The sequence below is a fragment of the Vipera ursinii genome (assembly GCF_947247035.1).
Source record: "Vipera ursinii genome assembly, chromosome: 5".
NCBI lineage: Eukaryota > Metazoa > Chordata > Lepidosauria > Squamata > Viperidae > Vipera > Vipera ursinii.
The window spans coordinates 80021353-80041362 of record NC_139518.1 but is presented as its reverse complement, the minus strand read 5'-3'; the positions used below and the strand labels follow the sequence as shown (position 1 = coordinate 80041362).

Below are 20010 nucleotides of genomic sequence, written 5' to 3'. Positions count from 1 at the left end.
CACAGTTTTACAGCCTAAAAGATAAACACCCTATTGAATGAATGTGTGTAAACATAAAGGTAAAGGTTCCCCCGTACATGCGTGCTAGTCGTTTCCAGCTCTAGGGGCCGGTGCTCATCTCCGTTTCAAAGCCGAAGAGCCAGCGTTTGTCCGAGGACATCTCCGTGGTCATGTGGCCGGCATGACTAGATGCCAAAGGTGCATGGAACGCTGTTACCTTCCCACCGTAGTGGTCCCTATTTTTCTAGTTGCATTTTTACGTGCTTTCGAACTGCTAGGTTGGCAGAAGCTGGGACGAGTAACAGGCGCTCACTCTGCTATGCGGCACTCGGGATTCGACCCGCCAAACTGCTGACCTTCTGATTGACAAGCTCAGCGTCCTAACCCACTAAGCCACTGCGTCCCTTAAACATTACCAAACTTAAAAATTTTCAATTTTGCAATTTAAACTAGGCAATTCATTAGCATCTATCAGCATTAAAGCTTAAAGCCTTTAAAATACAGCTTTTATTCTGTTTTGAACACAGAATTCCTACTTATAAGGAATTACAATGAAGCCAGTGGGTTTTCTAGCTCTGCACAGTGAACAGCTGAGACCTTTTTTATGCCAACCAAGCACCCACAGTGTAAACCTAAATTCATGCCCAATTTTTGAACCTGGAAGAAAAAGAACATATTTGCATGTCAAAATTCACTCTGAAATCCCGGACTTTCTCTGAAGATTAAGCCAAAGAGAGATTTGCTGACTTAAACAAGAACACTTCAGTTTTGCAGCCACATGTCCAGGATCTGAAATATAGCAAGTTCTTCTAAACACGTTTGTTGAAATTCAAAACTAGCTAGATTTGTGAATTCTTCAAGGAGGCTCTGGTCTAAAAATTTGGGAAAAAATTATTTCTCCTTTGTGTCTGTACAACCTAAATACCCCTTTCATTCCTTTGTAAGAAAAGAATCACCAGACACCAATAAACACACTTCAAAATAAAGTTTAATTATGTCACAAATATTCACTTTGCACTACGTAGTATCATCACTACTGATAGGCAATATAAAAAGACTTTCCAGCATAGGAAAACCATGGGAGTCATGCGATCCTTCAGGAAGACGTACATACGCAAACACACTGAAAGCTGCAAAATACTGGGCAAGACTCATTTCACCACAACATTCGATCACAATGCACCAAAATGTGTACTGAAAATGCTTATTAGAAGAGAGGGCAATCCGAATTTTGAGATTTAAAGTAATTCACTAAGTTTGCTTTATTTTCTTTATTGTTGCTGTTTCTTGTTGCCAATGATGTGATCAATATACTTTCTTATTGGAATGGAGATAGCTGGAGAGCCTTTAAAAAGACCAACTGACTCCTTTGCTACTTGGGTAATTACTAACAAGAGAAGAGAGTTCTCTATAATCACGCTCTAGTTTAAATTTCAAGTCTTGGTCAAACTAAGAAATCTTGTAACTGGGATATCCATCGTTTGCAGATTATTTTCTCTGGTGCTACCTATATCAATATTTTTCAAGTATCTTGGTAAATCGCACCACCAAATCCAATAAATAAACCAGAATAAACCAGGCTTTCAAAGATAAATGTTCCTAAAATTGTTAAAGAATACCTAATTGCCCACATGCCTAATTAACTACAAGTGTGCATTTTCAGAAGTATAATTGGTGCAATTCAACTCCATACAGATCAATGTGATTTCAGTATGAATTCTGCTACTGTCATCACCGTAGAAGGTAGAGTGTATCACATTTTTCCATCTGATTCTTTGGCTATAGCAAAGTTTTGCGATTGTGTAAATGCTGTCCTACAGAAGCAACAGAAGTAGGAAGCCACTCAAACCTTTTCGGTTTCCTGCAAATTTTAGAATAATGTGTCAGACACCCTGGGCTATAAGAGAAAATCAAAATGGTGGACAGGTCTGTAGTCACTGGTATCTTCAGCCTAGAGCAGGGGTAGGCAACCTTGGCTCTTTTGTGACGCGTGGACTTCAACTCCCAGAATTGCTGGCTCAGGAATTCTGGGAGTTGAAGTCCACGTGTCATAAAAGAGCCAAGGTTGCCTACCCCTGCTCTAGAGCAATGATTCTCAACCTTGGCAACTTTAAGGTGTGGACTTCAACTCTTTAGAATTCCCCAGCCAGGCAAGAGTTGAAATCCCAACAACTTAAAACTACTGAGGTTAAGAAACACTGCTCTAGAGCAAAGGCTAGACTGGATTATCCAGTGGGATTTAGTTTTGTTTTTTTTAAAGTTGATAGCCAGAACCAAAAAATCAAAACCCTACCTCAGGGGTCTTCCAACTTGGCCCTTTTATGACTTGTGGACTTCAAATCCCAGAATTCTTCAGCCAGCGTGCCTGGCTGAGGATTTCTGGGAGTTGAAGTCCACAAGTCATAAAAGGGCCAAGTTGGAAGACCCCTGCCCTACCTCAACATACAGTATATGAAAAAAAGATGGGGCTTCAGTTCTGCAGATGCCTATAGCTTTGGCTGTTGGATGCAAATACTGGCCTTACACTGATTTGGTTCTTCTGGATGTGCATCTGTGATATAGATCTGACAGAAAGTCAAGTCTCTGCCCCCAACACCACATTATATTCTCCCATGCAAGCTCTCCACGTTTCTCCCAGAATTTACGGCCTTAGTAAATTGGAAATGGCTCTCAGCAGGACATAAAATAACAAGGGAATTCCAAACTCTTTTATTAAAAGGGGCGGGGGGAGAAACCTGGAAAATAGCAAAGCTAATATAAAGGCAAAAAACATTTCTTAGACCTGGATCGCCTTTGATTTTATTAATAAAGACTTGCCTTTTTGAAATGGTACATGCTTTACTTGGAATTTTGACATTGCTTACCAAAGCCAAAAAAAAAAAATAGCAGTGATAATTGACAAGTGAGGAGGGGTACTGGTTGACTGATTAATTGATCTGTGCATCACTTGGTTCAGTGCAAACAGAAGAAAATTCACATCATTAAGGGAAACCTAAGACCAGAAAATTCAGATGCTACCAGACTGCTGTGGTAACTCCAAGATGGGTGAGGAGGGAATAAAACAATATTGGGTGAAAAGTTCAGGTGGGAATTGCTACATTCATTTTGCATAAGCATTTGCCTCGTATTCAGCACTGTTGGTGGTATACTGGTTTAATATGGACACACACTAGCAGCTGCAAAGAATATACTTGACATGGTACCACCACCTGCTCTCACTCATGTCAATTTGTTGGCTGTAATTTTAGAACCTCAATTTCTGACATTTGTTTAAATTATCCAATTTTTTTCATGATCTACAGATGGGGAATGTACTAAATAGGCCAGAAAAAGACACATGCAGACAAAAGGACCCAAAGTGGAAGATATTATCAGCAACAGCATACTTAATCAGCATTCTATTTTTTATTTTACTTTTTTTTTCCTTTCTTAAACCCCAACTCTTCCACCAAGCAGTTAATTCTGGGCTCTCCCCGCCAGTTCAGACTACAGAACTGCTGCTTGTCAAGAAAGTGCTTGGAAGTCATAAGCAGCCCAGGGAGCAGAGTTCAGTTGTGCTCTGCATCGCGCAATCGGCATCCCACCGCAGTGATGAGGGCGGCTCCTTTGCCGCTGCCGTCTTCCGAAAGCAGGAATGTCACGTCGCATTTGGGCGCCAGATCCTTTACCGTTTGGTGCATGACCTTTGAAAAGCTGCAGAAAGCAGAGAAGCGGTGATAAGTCCTTCTTCCACCCAACTGAAAATGGCACTATCGTCTAAACAGGCTGGATGGGATAAGGATGGGATGGGCTTGCAGCCGGTGGGCAAAAACAGCATCTGTGGGAAAGTCAACACCTGCCCAGTGGCAGGTGCAGTGGGTGCATGAGAATCCCTGCTCTTTCCAGTCTGTGACGATGTCACTCATGTACAAAAGCAGCAAAGCATCTATTGCAACACAGCACCCTCCATCTTGCTGATTCCGGCTCAACTGTAGGCAGGAAATTTAATTTATTTATCACATTTCCACACTATCCATCTTACTTAAGTGACTCTTAGGAGAATGACCAAGATGTGGAAATGTTTTTCCCACATGATGACTAAAACGTGATGGTTGTGTAAATGCATGGCCATGCATATTGTATATAGAATAATGCCATATACATTTTATACAACAGTCTTCTCCAACCTGGTGTTCGTTCTCAAGATGTGTTGAGACTGCTTTTCCTAGAACTGCCAACCAACAATCTTGAGGGAGGCTGCTAATACAGAAATGTCTGGCAGAAATTGTCCAAGGAAAGCCAGAGGCACAGATTGACACATGCTCTATGCACAATCTAGGATGTGGCTGGAATAGGCAGGCATTTCTTTTCATTCACCCAGAAACAAAAACGAACATCCTGTCAAATTACATACATCCTCCAGCCTTCACTGGTCACTCAGAAAATAATGCTGGAGGAAGACAGTGTACAGTAATCACGTATACTGTATTTTTGTACTTGGAAATCAATTTATTATTTATTTGTTGAATTTATTTGCCGCCTATCTTGCTTTATAAGCCTAATTTGGGTGCCTTATAAATAATAAAAAAGTAAGAAAATGAAAGGAGTATAAGCAGAAATAAAATAGAATCCATAAAATAAACAATGAAAAATGAATACAATGAGAAACACATCAATAAGATGACCAAAAGAGGGATGGGTGAAGAGTAGAGAGCAGGGAGGAGGGGAGGGGAGAAAAGGTTATAAATTTTATATAACTTAATTATAATTTGCGCATAGGAAGAGTCACTTGTGGTAAGATGGACAGCAAATAAATTTAATAAATAATAAAATAATAGTAAAAGATGGCACAACACGGAAAGAAAAACTAATCTGCAATAGCTTCAATTCAGCATGTCAACCCTGAGCCTGCAAGAAGAGTTCCATCTTGTCAGCTCTTCCATCCTCTGAAAGCCGCGAAACTCACAATGAACGTCCCATGCTTGCATTAACATACATGATGGTAGTGTTTATAAAGCACGGGTCTTCAAACTTGGCCCTTTTATGACTTGTGGACTTCAACTCCCAGAATTCCTCAGCCAGGCATGCTGGCTGAGGAATTCTGGGAGTTGAAGTCCACAAGTCATAAAAGGGCCAAGTTTAAAGACCCCTGTTATAAAGGTACTCGGAGCCTGAATTACAATATTTAAACCATTCAGAATCCAGCATTTGCTCCTACCCAGACAAACTCACACAAAATACTTACTGTGGATGAAGTTTGTATAGTGTGCCATCTACGCCCACGGTTACGTCCAGATGCTCCAAGCCTCTGTTCTCCCTTATTTTATCTACAACAGCAGCCATTCCAGCGCCACACAGCTGAGCTGCCCTCCGCGACACCGCTCCACATACTGCCTTCACAATTATACTGTCGTCGCAAGTGCTGTTCAGGCCAAGCTGCTGGAGGATGGTACGGACCTGAAGCAACGCTAACCTATCGCTGTTGAGAAAGGGCATGAAGGGGGCAGAGTCAAGTACTTGAACAACTTCCCAAAGTTAAGCATCTCATTTGAGGGCGAAAGTAGCTCAGGGATCTCTGTCCTAATTTCAATATTAGGCCACGTATATTTCACCGGGGAAAGATTTCACATCTGGAACATCTTTGCGGGCAACATGCAGACCCTACACATTATCTACTCTGGTAATGCAGGAGTCTTCCAACGTGGCCCTTTTATGACTTGTGGACTTCAACTCCCAGAAGTCCTCAGCTAGGCACATTGGCCAAGGAATTCTGGGAGTTGAAGTCCACAAGTTATAAAAGGGCCAAGTTTGGCACGCTGGCTGAGGAATTCTGGGAGTTGAAGCCCACAAGTCATAAAAGGGCCAAGTTTGGCACGCTGGCTGAGGAATTCTGGGAGTTGAAGCCCACAAGTCATAAAAGGGCCAAGTTGGAAGACCCCTGCGCTAATGTAATAGTACACGGGGATGGCCTTGGGAGACAGGACGGACAGTTGAAGACTGGACAGGCAATGTGTAAAAGGTTACCTCAGCCTACAGAAAGAGGGAGGGCCCCTCTCTGGTTTTCTGAAGTGGAAGGAAAAGGGGATAAATACTTTCAGTTTTGCAAAATTTTGTTAATGTAATCTTTCAATAAAGACAGGGCTAGTAGTCCAGGCTGTGCTTCTGGTCTGGACTACCTCGCAGGGCTAACAGCTAAGGCCAATTTAGCCAAACCATAAATCAGGATTCGTTTAATTCCACATAAGCAATATGTTTTTTATTTATCCAGCATCCATTTTGAAATCTGGCTCAGGAATTCTGGGAGTTGAAGTCCACAAGTCATAAAAGGGCCATTGTTTCCCACCCCTAAGCTAGAAGATGAAGGCAACGTATTAATGTGAGTTTGTGAAGAAAATGTTAAATGAGATAGCTAAGGAAAAGTAACTGCTAACATATACTGAGATAACAACAAGCTCCATTCCAGATATATGCGCACTTACCTCTCAATCTGTGAAAGAAACTTGGTTTCAAAAATGCCCCTAGTTTTCAGTGTTTCTGAAATTTGACCTCTGAAGAGGAATCCTCTTTTTGTGAAGTCAATCAAAATGTTACGCACAATTTCCCCTAAATACATTCCACTGATCATCTTCTCATACCTGCGATCATGGACAAAAATACCGGTTCAGAAACACTGTTAGTAAGAATGACAGAAATTAAGTGTTTTTATAGAGAACAAGATTTCTTTGGGAAAAGATGTTATAAATATTAGATGGCTTAAATAGAAGTGGGTCAGTCAGCTCAGAACTGAAAAGGGGACACGCAAGCTTCTTTCTCCTCTCTTGCAAGAAACAGGTTTTTAAAATTTACTGCCTTTTTCAGAAGCATATTAGGGAGGAGAAAGAAACTGTTGTAAGTCGAGGACTACCTATATTCTTCCTGATTCAAAAATCCATGTAATCCAAGAAGCCATGTCCCATGTGCCTTTCACATCTGTTAATGTGTATGACAATCCTTCCATTTCACACATTTCCAATCTCCTCTGATTTTTCCTATGTAGGTAGTTTTTCATTTAGCCACAACAGATTCCAGCAACCTGATCACTAAACTATGTGCTCTGGAAGAGAAACGACGACTATTCTTACAATATTACTTCAGCTTTGCTTTACAAACCTGCCAAGGTCCTGGGTGCAAGAATTAGTCGCAAAGTTACATTTTCATCATTGTCAGAACTGTAAATGGTCACTAAATGACCAATGTATTGGCAGAGTACAGGCCTAAATGTTCTCCTGAACATTTTATGGGGAGAAGGGGGAAGCGATGATCGCAGTTTGTTGTTTCTATTCTTCCACATTTTATCAGGAATCAAAACTTATAAGTTATCTCCCAAACCGACAGCTGTTTCTTCTCATTCCACCGAAAAGATTTCTGAGCACGCTCAGAGTCTCCATTGCTGACTGTGGAAAATCCTAGCCCGTTTCAAATCAAGGATGGTTGTTGCCCATCTTCAAGGGAGGTGGACAAAAATACTTCTTCTGGCTTCACATTGGATTTTTGCCTGCTAGATGTTCTCCTCAGGATCTTGTAAAAGAAACCACAGCAATTTTACTGTCCCACACATCTACATTCTGAGTAAAAGTCTCTGGCTGAATTGTACACCCTTCTGTTCTCCAACAGTACTGCACACAACTGGTGGTAGCCACCTCTGCTGCAACAGAAAGCCACATTTCAGTAAAAAAAAACACTTACCTTTGCTTGCCACTATTTAGTGAATATTCATCCACAGCTTTGTCATAGATTGTCCTGATATCATCTAGGCATCCGTTGTCCCCAAAGGCACCCCATTCCATGTTCACACACATCCTGCCCTGGTCTCCCTCTACCATTTCGACATTTCTGGCTTCCTCCATGTAGCAGGCATTGCTCCCAGTTCCTGGAATTAGGAAATAAACAGGCTCACAACCAGAAAAGGAGTTTGTTGTTATTGTCCGGGAGCTGGGACCTGCAACTTTCTTAACTTGAAGGCTGTACCAGGATGTTATGGATCCAGGATGTCATGGGCATCCCAAAGGGGGCAGAGGCCCCAGAGACAAAAACACATATCTTCTGGGCCGTGATACAAACCCAGAGGTAGAGATACAAATATACTCCACTCAGTTGAATTCTAAGTTTTGGTTTCTTCCCTAGATTAGGCTGAATAAAATAGGTTTTCCAACGTCATCCTGTGATTCCATAGCTGAAGAGAAATTTGACCCTAGATCTCAGTTCAGAAGTATGAACAGCTAATAAAAGGCAACTATTCATTGTTTCGTTCATTGAGTTCAACATTCCCGACAGTGACTTTAGCTTTTACAAAATATAATTAAGAACTAACCATACTGCACAGGTTATTAAATTCTACCTGGTATTTGCTATTAAGTCACTTGCTAAATCCATATTCCGAAAAATTCAATTTTGAGAAAGTATAAGGGATTGAAGAGGTTCTGGCAATTAAAAAAGGAAAATGGGAGATTTGGCCACCTTCTTGACTGAAATTCAAAATACAGCCAATAGTTTCACTTTCTACACATCAGGAGGGCACCAGGTTGGGGATCTGGCAAAGACAGGACTGCAGATCAACCTGTCTTGTTTACATTGCACGGCTGTAACAAATCTACATAGCTGGACTGTTCTTTGTTATGTCTATACATAAAACAGCCTACCAAATTCAGTTAAAATACTCTTTTCAAGGAGGACTTTAAAAACAGATGAGCGCTCGTGACAATTTTGAAATCTTAAAGATCTTACGCAACAACATTACTTCTTGTTCTTTTCTTTTTTGCCCAAATCAATGAATATCTAAATTTTCAAGCAAGATTTGCCCCAGCCTCTTGTATCTCTGGCAATTCCCATCTGTTTGTTCTTGTTTTCCAACCAGACTTGACTTCAGTCACTATTTTACATTGATAAGGGTCAAAATAAGAGGTCTTGAGACTTCATTGCCTTCTAACTGAAATGACAATCCTAACTGTGGTCTTAAGTCAAAGAGTAGCATTCTCTTTCATATGCACAAGTCCCTCTCTCACACAGCACACACGCTGCTTTCCAACACAAACAAAAAGTAAAAAATAAATAAATGGAGTGCAGTGTAGTCAAGAGAAGCAATTGGAAAGGAAGGGAAATAGAAAGTGAGGAATAAAACTGGATACGAAGGACAAGGGAATAGGAAGAAAAACCAAATCAAAGAGTTTATCCCCAACATAGCTGAATGTGGGCCACAGCCATTCACACGTCCTGGCCACACCCTTTTCAAGATCTACTCTCATCAGCTTTGTGAATTCACAGATGGGGGAAAAATCCCGCTTAGTTGATACTAAGGACTGGAAAGCACGCAACTGCTTCTGGAAAAGCTTCTGAATTGAGAAATGTAAATGTCAGATCAGTTAGAATATAAAGTAAAATTATTAAAATAAAAAGGAAGGTTTGGCATGGTTGAAAACAGGATCTGTTGTGTAAATAAGCTCCTCAACAAAATGTAAAGCAAGTCTCAAGACTTACCCACAATGAGTCCTATTTCACAATTCGGATCTTCATAGGCACAAGTCATCATGGTTCCAACTGTATCATTCACTACAGCCACAACATCCAGTTCAAATTCCTTGAAAGAGACAATATTATAACACCATCGTTTTATTTGCAAAAAAAAAAAAAGTCAACCCAGAATTTATGATCTGTTCTTTGCTTTTTGCCAATATCCTAATGATCGGGGAAAGAGGGTTTTCTTTCAACTGGTTGCAATGAAACATTTTCTTGATACGAATTACAAACACAGCCACATATCAACCCAGCACCTTCCTCTTCAACCTGACAACGTTATGTTGAGGAAATGGTAGCTACTAACTGACTTGAATTGTCTGAAAAAAGCTAAGCCTAGAACAGGGCTTTTCAACCTTTTCACTCATTGTACCACTTTTTAGGATATGGTCCGAGTACCACAGAGTCACCTAGCAAGGTGTCAAAAACTTGATGACCAAAAAAAAAAAAAAAAGAGGAAAAAAGTGATGAAGTACAGGTAGTCCTCGACTTACAACAGTTCACTTAGTGACTGTTCAAAGTTACAATGGCACTGAAAAAAGTGCCCCCCCAAGCCACAGCTGAGCAAGACACCTGCCTGCCCTCCCAGTGGCGCTCTTCCTCCTGTCCGAGGTTTTCATTGTGAGCATTTCTGTTGAGGATTGGCAGTGGGGGTGGGGGGGTTGGTTTTTATTCCCCCCCCCCATCTGCTGGGTGGTTGCAGCAGGTTTTGGTCACTTTACATGACCCTGGGATGCTGTGACCGTCATAAAATTTGAATCAGTTGCCAAGCATCTGAATGTAAATCACAAGACCCTGGAGATGCTGCAACATTCCAGCTGATTGGCGCTTCTTCTGGGCTCAGCAGAAGTGCCAGGATCAGCGCTGAGCTCCAGTGGAACCTGGTGCTGATCCTGATGCTTCCGCTGAGCCCTGACAGCCCTGCAGCTCCAGCCATCTCTCGCTCAGGCTTGTGCGGTGCTGCCACCGGTTCAGCTCATTCCCCTCCCCCGCTACCACTTTTCTAGGATGGTCGCGTAACACCTGCCAGGTGCCAATGTACCACAGGTGGTACCCATACCACTGGAACCACTGGTACCCGTACCACTTTGGGACATCAGAGACTGATTCCGTGGGGAGAGGTTTTTCCGTGGACCAAAGGGGGCGTGGTTTCATGTGCTGCCTGCATCTCGCAGATGGCGCTTCGCTTGTTTGCGTGGGCTGGTTGCTGGAATGCCGCAGACAAGCGCGCAGACCCCTGGCCTAGAATGAAACAGCTAATCTTGAGAGGAAAAAAAGCTGAGTTCGTATTACAAAGATTTATTAAGGAGCTAGTAACAGCGCATGACTTTCAGCAAGGGATCCTTTCAACTAAGAAACCCACAAACGGGCAACTACAGGTAGTTCTTGACTTATAACCTAACATGCCCCCCCCATTGGAGGCTGAATCTGCTGAGGAAGATGAGCTGGAACTGGAGCCAAAGGAGATCAAGGGGGAGGCGTCATTAATGGCTTCCGAGGAATATGGGGAGGAGCAGGCCAGGGCCTTTCAGGATTAGGATGGCTTGAAGGCAGGGAGAAACAGGGGCAGGATGAAAATAATGCCTCCTTAAGTAACACCAGCTGCCTGCAATTAGTGCAGGTTCGAGTCCCACCAGGCTCAAGGTTGACTCAGCCTTCCATCCTTCCGAGGTAGGTAAAATGAGGACCCAGATTGTTGGGGGCAATTAAGCTGACTTTGTAATAATGCCGCTTGGGTGGTGTGTGTAAGCCCTAATAAGCAGGCATATACATAGAATGAAGGCTACTGCTAAGCTTGTAAGCCACCCTGAGTCTTCGGAGAAGGGCGGGATATAAATGGAATTAAAATAAAAAAATAAAAATAAATGAGCAAGGGACACCCCCTCCTGATCCTAGAGTATGGAGAGTGGAGAGAAGGAGCGAACAACGCAGGCAGGCCCAACTACTCAGGAGTAGAGCACTCCGTCCCTCTCCACAAGGCACACCTGGGGACTGAGACTTAAGGAGACACTGTGGGGAGGGGCATTTGTCAGGAACAAATTATTTTGTTCCTGACAAATTATTGTTCCTGACTGAATTATTGGAGGTTTGTGTGCCGTTGCCGACGTTGGAAACCACTCTCTGATCTCTTGTTCTGTGTTGTGATTTCTACTTGTAAACCCTGAAACTCTCACCATTGGACTGGCTGACGAACTTGATTTGGTGCTCCAAACCTCAGTTTGAATTTTGGCTTCTCTTCTGAAAGTACTCAGGCAAGCTTGTATTTCCACAGGCTCCTTAGATTTGGATGTACGTTCCTTTCTTTGTTATCTACTTGGCCTTGAGTAAAGGGCTCTTGTAATCTAAAAAAACCTTTTGAAACTACTTGCAGCCAGAGGCTGCTGAAGAGGTGTGTGTGTATGCGCGCGCATGCATGTGCGTGTATCGCTACTTGTTCTGGGACTTGCCAGGAACGTGGGAGCATTTGGGGAACATTTGGAGCAATAAAGGGGCTGTTTGAACTGCCAGCTGACTGTGTTGCCTCTGTGCCGTGCCCTGGGTCATCACATAACCGTTCATTTGGTAACCATTCCAAGTTACGACGACACTGCAAAAAGAGGCTTACGACTGCTTTTCACATATATTGTAGCATCCCCATGGTAAACGCATGTCATCAAAATTCAGGCGCTTGGCAAATGGCATGTAATTATGACGGCCGCAATGTCCTGGGGTCAGGTGGTCACCTTTTGCAACCTTCCGACCAACAAAGTCAATGAGGAAGCTACATTCACTTCACAACCGTGTTACAAACTTAACAACTGCAGCGATTCACTTAACTGGCAAGAAAGATCGCAAAAAGGGGGAAAAAAACCTCACCTGACAACTGTGTCGCCTAGCAACGGAAAAATTGGGCTCAACTGTAGTCACAAGTTGAGGACTAGCTGTAATATAGGCACAGAGGATAGTTCTTTCTTACAGATTCGATGTAAAGAAACCTGTCTCTTTTCTGAAGAAGAGGCAATCAACAGACTTTGAAGGCGGCTACTGGTCAGTCCTAGAACCAGTTCTCACACCAGGTCAGATCTGGTTAGCACCTGGATTGCAACTACCAAAGTTATGGAACTGACCAGGAAGTTGATGAAATGTTCCAGAAGACTTCCAGTAAAATGGCATGACATTAAGAGCCGGGTTCAGTTTGAGGAAGATGAGGGGTTTGTTGTTGTTTTTTTGACATATCAAAGATCAGCTAGATTGGTAAGTATTAGAAAATGCTGATTGTTACCTCCCATATTGAGGGTTATCTTTATTTTGTTCTACCCAGGCTGCTGTGTAATTTATTCATTGCTAAGAAAAATTCCTAACCTCTATTTTAATTTTCTCTTCAAAGTCCTTTATCGAATATATCAATTCCAAAGAGGATGGATAAACACGTAACCATGCAGTAGCTCCCAACTATTAATTCTTACATGGAAGCAAATAATTTTTTTTAAAAAAAAATCCCATTTATATCCTGCCCTTCTCCTAAGACTCAGGGCGGCTTACAATCTAAGCACAAATCAATGTGCTTAGCAATAGCCTTCATCCTATGTATATGCCTGATTATTAGGGCTTTCGCCCCCCCCCCAGCGGCATTATTACAAAGTCAGCTTATTGCCCCGAACAATCTGGGTCCTCATTTTACCTACCTCGGAAGGATGGAAGGCTGAGTCAATCTTGAGCCTGGTGGGACTCGAACCTGCACTAATTGCAGGCAGCTGGTGTTACTTAAGGAGGCATTAGCCCACTGCTCCACCAAGGCTAGAATGATAGAATGGTTCTTGAGAACTACTCTGCTTATTCCCAATACACAGTGATGAGATGAATTCAGATTTCCTATGTTTTATCTTCTATTTTAACATTTGTAGCCACAGTTCCTAATTTATTCACTTTCTCAAAGTTTCATCTTCACTTTTGCCAATGATTTAAGGATCTTCCTCATATACTTAAGCTGTCCCAGAGATTGAAATAGAAGTACAAACTGTTCTGTCAGAAGGCAGTTATTCTTTATTCTCCTACATTATTTCAAATTTATTGAATCATGTTGCTCCAATTTTATGAGAGCCTTTCAAGAGATGTAAGATATGAAAGCAACTATTTCTCCCTTCTAGAATCAACAACTTGACATTGTACATTGTGTGTGGTTTTCTGACAGTCAAATACTACATAGGGATGATGTTCAAAAACAAACTTTCCTTCATAATAATGAAACACCTATACTATGCAACATACAATAATTATTATATGGGATTAATTCTATTTCTTGTTCATTTTAATTTAAGCTTAAAATGACTTTCTAAGGCAATCTAGAGTCCTCCAGGTATTTTGGGATTACTATTCCCAGTATTTCTAGTCAGCAGGGACAATACAAAGTTTAGATCCAACTAGATGGAAGGCATCAGGATAGAGAAGATTACTATATGGTGATTTTTATTGCAAAGTTATCATCCTTTCATGGCTCTATTACCAAAGGGAAGAAATGTATACATTAGCTATAAAAAAATAGCAAGTGAGGCACTTCCCTTAACAATTCATAAAAATGAAAAAAAAATTGAAAAAATATAGTTTCTCCCTTCTTCCTGAACACTTTCCAGACCCTTTCCAACAGTTATAAGAATGGGTGAAGATCGAGACTTAAAAGCATGAACCTTATGGTAATCCCTTTTGGTCTCCCAATCCTTCATGCTACTGCATGACTAACAGGGAGCTGCAAAACCTGCCCTTCCAGAATGTTCTGTCTCTCCTCTGGACTTTTTGCCCTAGCCATTCCAGCCTGGTTCAAGATGGCCTGGTCAGTCAGATATGAAATATTCCATAGTTCTCCAAATTAATATTCTGCTCCTAAAACAATTAATGCTGTCTGTGCCTACTGACTAAGAGTTGGTCACGTTGCTATGTTCAAACTTATCTATGCTGAGGGTACTGCTTTGCTTTTTTTTTTTTTTTTGGTGCCTTAGACTCCTGTTAACCATCTGGCCAAATTCCTGAAATTTTCACTTTGGTCTATAGCAGAAGAGACCGGTTCTGTAGTTTTTCCACAGACCTCAGGGGGCATGGCTTTGTGTGCTGCCTCCATCTCGCAGATGGGGCTTTGCTTGTTTGTGTGGCCCAGTTGCTGGGATGCCGCTGCCCGGAACTGGTCCATGGACTGGGAATTGGGGACCCCTGGTCTATACTATTTAAGGCACCAGGTTAAAAAGCAGAAAGCTGTAAGTTCAAGTCTCGCCTTGAACATAAAAAGGGAGCAGGATGAGTTTGGGCCAGTCTATCTCTCTTAGTTCAATTCACCTCACACGTTTATTGCTGAGGGGAAAACAGGAGGAAGGTATGTTTGACATGTTTGCTGCTTGCAGTTATTTGTATCAATAAAGGTGGGAAAGGAAGGAAGGAAGGAAGGAAGGAAGGAAGGAAGGAAGGAAGGAAGGAAGGAAGGAAGGAAGGATTTTAGAAGTGATTTGAAATTAACTTCTTCCTAGGGCTGAGGGAGAGTGATGGCTTTGAGCATAAGGTGGGAGTACAACTCAGTTTCCTGGCGTGGAGCCTTAATCACTACTCTACACTCTGCTACAATCTGATCCAAATTAGGATAGATCTTAATACTGGGGTCTCTAACAGAAAAAGGCCAATCTTGTGGCCTGTCAGCCACCGGAGGACTCAGCAGCCAATTCAGATGAGGTAGCACTGGAACGGGCGCCGGGCTCAGCGTCAGAGCCATCTGAAAGCTCCGATAAAGGAATGGAGCTGTCACAGCCAAGGACAGAGGCGGAGCTGTCCGCCAACTCTCAGACGGAAAGGTTGAGACCTCCATGCCTTGAGGATTTTTGCATATCGTTCACTTTACTGTATAGACGTGTATGTACTGTATTTTAAGCAACGCAGAGAATGCGATGATATATTAGCGATCCAATCAACAATATATTAAGTTTAAAATTATCACAACCCTTCAATCTTGAACCAAAACAGGTGCATAACTCACCTCTCTTCTTTTAATTCCATCTCTTAGTAAATTAACAACATCTTCTCCTTCACAGTCAGTCGCCTTAAAGCCCTTGGTCCAATTCAAAAGGATACCCTGAAAAACAAAATAAATAAATAAAGTTCACATCTGATTCCAAACATGAGTTATTAGAACAAACCAGAAATAAGTCACCAGAAGCAATACTGGACCTAAACAACTAATGAACACATATGGCAGCCATTTATTATTGTATGCCCAACCCAGATTAGGATTACAACTTCCAAAATTCCTTTGAATCTGTAGTTCCAACTGATCTGGTTGGCACTAGATTGGAGAAAGCAAAATGACAGCATTAAGACGACCATCCATGACATCCGTGCCACACCTGTTGAATGTTAGACTAAGCTACTTGGGCTTAGGAGGAGACATCAACCTACATTTCCTCACCTAGATCCCATGAAAGATTGTTTGCTATTCAGTGTTAGCTATGCTAAATCTGCCACCCAGGAAAGCCAAGTGAAACAAGAAGTCTCATCCTATGCCAGTATTTTTAAGATGTGTGGACTCCAACTCCCAGAATTCCCCAGCCACACATCCTAAAGAATGCTCAAGTTAAAAAAAACACTGCTCTGTGCTATAAATCAACAATGTAAACTGGTAGTAACCACTATTCCTGGAAGTGTCTATTTCAATTTCCACTTCAGGATCACTTTCAAAGCACAGTCTACAGCCATGCACAGGCAGAAATTAATCTGGAAACAGTGTTTTGATCACTGCAAATGCATTCCAAACAAAAATCAGTGGCACCTGATTTTATGACCTTTTTTACCATGGTTGTTAAATGCATCACTGCAATTGTTAAGCGAATCACATGGTTGTTAAATGAATCCAGCTTCCTGCATCGACTTTGCTTGTCGGAGGCCAAGCGGGAAGGCTGCAAATGGCGATCCCATGATCCTGGGATGCTGCAGCCATTGAAAGTACATGCCAGTTGACAAGTGCCATAATTTTGATCACCTGACCCCAGGGATACTGAAGCAGTCGCAAGTGCATGGAGCAATGATAAGTCATTTTTGTCAATGCCATTGTGATGCTGATGGTTGTGAGTCAAGGACTTCCTGCGGACAAGAACCCCCACCCACCCAGGTTTCCTTCCCAAGGACAGATTTAAGCAGAAGCCCAAGGTTGCCTGGCTTCAAGCCCATGTTTGTGGTTCAGCCAGCAACAGTAGTATTTCCCTCCATTTTCATCTATACTGCTTTTGCATTCATAAAATGTCAAAAGGAAATGGAACCTGAACAGCAGGTGATGAAAACTTACTCCTTGGTGGAGCAGTGGGCTAATGCCTCCTTAAGTAACACCTGCAATTAGTGCAGGTTCGCGTCCCACCAGGCTCAAGGTTGACTCAGCCTTCCATCCTTCCGAGGTAGGTAAAATGAGGACCCAGATTGTTGGGGGCAATAAGCTGACTTTGTAATAATGCCGCTGGGCCCCCCCAAAAGCCCTAATAAGCAGGCATATACATAGAATGAAGGCTATTGCTAAGCACATTGATTTGTGCTTCTTAGATTGTAAACTGCCCTGAGTCTTCGGAGAAGGGCGGGATATAAATGGGATTAAAAAAAATGTAAACAACAAGAGTCACTTACACAATCTAGGCTGGTCTGTTTGCAGGGAAAAGAAAACGTAAAGCCCAGAGGGAGGCAAGCTCCTTTTATTCCCATGTAATCCAGGAAGTCCGAAATGCAGGTGACAATGTGATCGAACAGCTAAAAAAAGAGAAGGAAACTCCCATCATGAAATACAGGATTTTGCTTTCAAAATTGTTACGTAACAAATAATACCGCTATTCATGTAATATTCACCTCTTCTCCAGTCCCCTGCATGACTTCCACAGGGATTGAATATATCTTATTGTGCATTTCCACCATCCTTCTTTTACCACTTCGGATCTTCACCAGCAAAACACGGAAATTTGTTCCACCGAGATCCAGAGCCAGGAAGTCTCCATTCTCTGCAAACAAACGAGTTTTAAACATTAGGAATAAAGCACTTACATTCTGTGGGAGATGGTGAGGTGGCCTGCTGGTAAAGTATCTCATAGGCATCTGGTTGGCCACTGGAGGAGGAAAATACTGCACTGCACTTCACTTGCCTTGCACTGTACAAGTCTTCTCAAGAGTAGACACTGGACTGCTAATTAACATTAATTATTAATACAGCTAATTAGTAGAGCAGAATAACAGAATTGGAAGGGACCTTGGAGGTCTTCTAGACCAGGGGTGTCAAACTCAATTTCATTGAGGGCCGCATCAGCATTGCGGTTGCCTGCAGGGGGCCGGGTGGGTATGGCCAGGGTGAGCGTGGCCTACTGGGTAGGCGTGGCTAGAGTACGTATGGCCTACTGGGTGGGCATGGCCAGCTCTACATCGTTCGCATCAAGGGTGCCTATGGGGGCCTGGGCAGGAGTGGGACAGATCTGAGGGTCTCTGGCAGAAGGAGGGTCTCTGGGCCAGGGCCAAGGCAGTGGGGGCCGTTCCCTCCCTGTTTCCAGGATGGCTTCGGGGGCCACATGAAACCACTTCGCGGGGCAGATCTGGCCCCTGGGCCTTGTGTTTGACATGTCTGTTCTAGACCAACCCACTGCTCAGACAGGAGACCCTATACTAGTGGTGGCGAACCTTTTGGAGACTGAGTGTCCACACTCCAAACCAAAACCCACTTATGTATCGTCAGGTGCCAGTTGGGCGTGGTCCATTGGGTGGGCGTGGCTGTGGTGGTAAAGGCAGACTGGGTGGGATTAAAAAATTCAATCAATTCCAACATTGCGAGATTTTTTTTCCCCGCGAGAAGTTGAAATTGATTGATCAAACCTTTTTTTGTACATGGCGGCGGAGGCCTAAGCGAAGAGGTTTTATAAAACCCATCTGAAGGCCTAGGACTGGGGCGATGACACGCATGCCCACAGAGAGGGCTCTGCGTGCCACCTGTGACACGTATGCCATAGGTTCGCCATCACAGCCCTATACCATTCCAGACAAGTGGCTGTCCAGTCTCTTCTTAAAAGCCTCCAATGAAGGCAAGCCGTTACATTGGTTAATTGTCCTCACTGTTAGGAAATTTCTCCTTAGTTCCACTGTAGGTTGCTTCTCTCCTTGATTACCGTATATACTTGAGTATAAGCCGACTCGAGTATAAGCCGAGACCCCCAATTTCACCCCCAAAAACTGGAAAAAGTTATTGACTCGAGTATAAGCCGATCCGCCGTTCTGCAAGCCTCTGCCGCCAGCAGAGGCTCGATCCGCCATTTTGCAAGCCTGAATACACAGGAATACCCTGTGTGGCCGCGGCTCGTCGGCAGGTCTCCGTTCCTCCTGCCGACCTTTGGGGAGGTTTGGGCGCCTCCCCAAACCTCCCCAAACCTCGGCAGGTCTCCGTTCCTCCTGCCGACCTTTGGGGAGGTTTGGGCGCCTCCCCAAACCTCCCCAAACCTCGGCAGGTCTCCGTTCCTCCGCGCAGACCTGCCGACCTTTGGGGAGGTTTGGGCGCCTCCCCAAACATCCCCAAACCTCGGCAGGTCTCCGTTCCTGTTTGGGGAGCTTTGGGCGCCTCCCCAAACCTCCCCAAACCTCGGCAGGTCTCCGTTCCTCCGCGCAGACCTGCCGACGTTTGGGGAGGTTTGGGCGCCTCCCCAAACCTCGGCAGGTCTCCGTTCCTCCGCGCAGACCTGCCGACGTTTGGGGAGGTTTGGGCGCCTCCCCAAACCTCGGCAGGTCTCCGTTCCTCCTGCCGACCTTTGGGGAGGTTTGGGCGCCTCCCCAAACCTCCCCAAACCTCGGCAGGTCTCCGTTCCTCCTGCCGACCTTTGGGGAGGTTTGGGCGCCTCCCCAAACCTCCCCAAACCTCTGCAGGTCTCCGTTCCTCCGCGCAGACCTGCCGACCTTTGGGGAGGTTTGGGCGCCTCCCCAAACCTCCCCAAACCTCGGCAGGTCTCCGTTCCTCCTGCCGACCTTTGGGGAGGTTTGGGCGCCTCCCCAAACCTCCCCAAACCTCGGCAGGTCTCCGTTCCTCCTGCCGACCTTTGGGGAGGTTTGGGCGCCTCCCCAAACCTCCCCAAACCTCGGCAGGTCTCCGTTCCTCCTGCCGACCTTTGGGGAGGTTTGGGCGCCTCCCCAAACCTCGGCAGGTCTCCGTTCCTCCTGCCGACCTTTGGGGAGGTTTGGGCGCCTCCCCAAACCTCCCCAAACCTCGGCAGGTCTCCGTTCCTCCTGCCGACCTTTGGGGAGGTTTGGGCGCCTCCCCAAACCTCCCCAAACCTCTGCAGGTCTCCGTTCCTCCTGCCGACCTTTGGGGAGGTTTGGGCGCCTCCCCAAACCTCGGCAGGTCTCCGTTCCTCCTGCCGACCTTTGGGGAGGTTTGGGCGCCTCCCCAAACCTCCCCAAACCTCGGCAGGTCTCCGTTCCTCCTGCCGACCTTTGGGGAGGTTTGGGCGCCTCCCCAAACCTCCC

The 20010-nt window shown here is 44.1% G+C and overlaps 1 protein-coding gene across 3 annotated transcripts in view; it reads right to left on the bottom strand.

Annotated features, from left to right (window-relative positions):
* Positions 1-970: 970 nt before the first annotated feature.
* HK1 (hexokinase 1) overlaps positions 971-20010 on the bottom strand; it is a 73649-nt gene continuing 54609 nt past the window's right edge. For all 3 annotated transcript variants that reach the window (XM_083364772.1, XM_083364773.1, XM_083364771.1), the window contains 8 exons: positions 17368-17516; positions 17152-17271; positions 15521-15616; positions 9493-9592; positions 7705-7888; positions 6459-6614; positions 5225-5458; positions 971-3693 (listed from right to left, as the gene is read on the bottom strand). In XM_083364772.1, the coding sequence (XP_083220898.1) occupies positions 3549-3693; positions 5225-5458; positions 6459-6614; positions 7705-7888; positions 9493-9592; positions 15521-15616; positions 17152-17271; positions 17368-17516 (1184 nt within the window). In that variant the 3' untranslated portion in view covers positions 971-3548. The remainder of the gene's footprint in view (positions 3694-5224; positions 5459-6458; positions 6615-7704; positions 7889-9492; positions 9593-15520; positions 15617-17151; positions 17272-17367; positions 17517-20010) is intronic.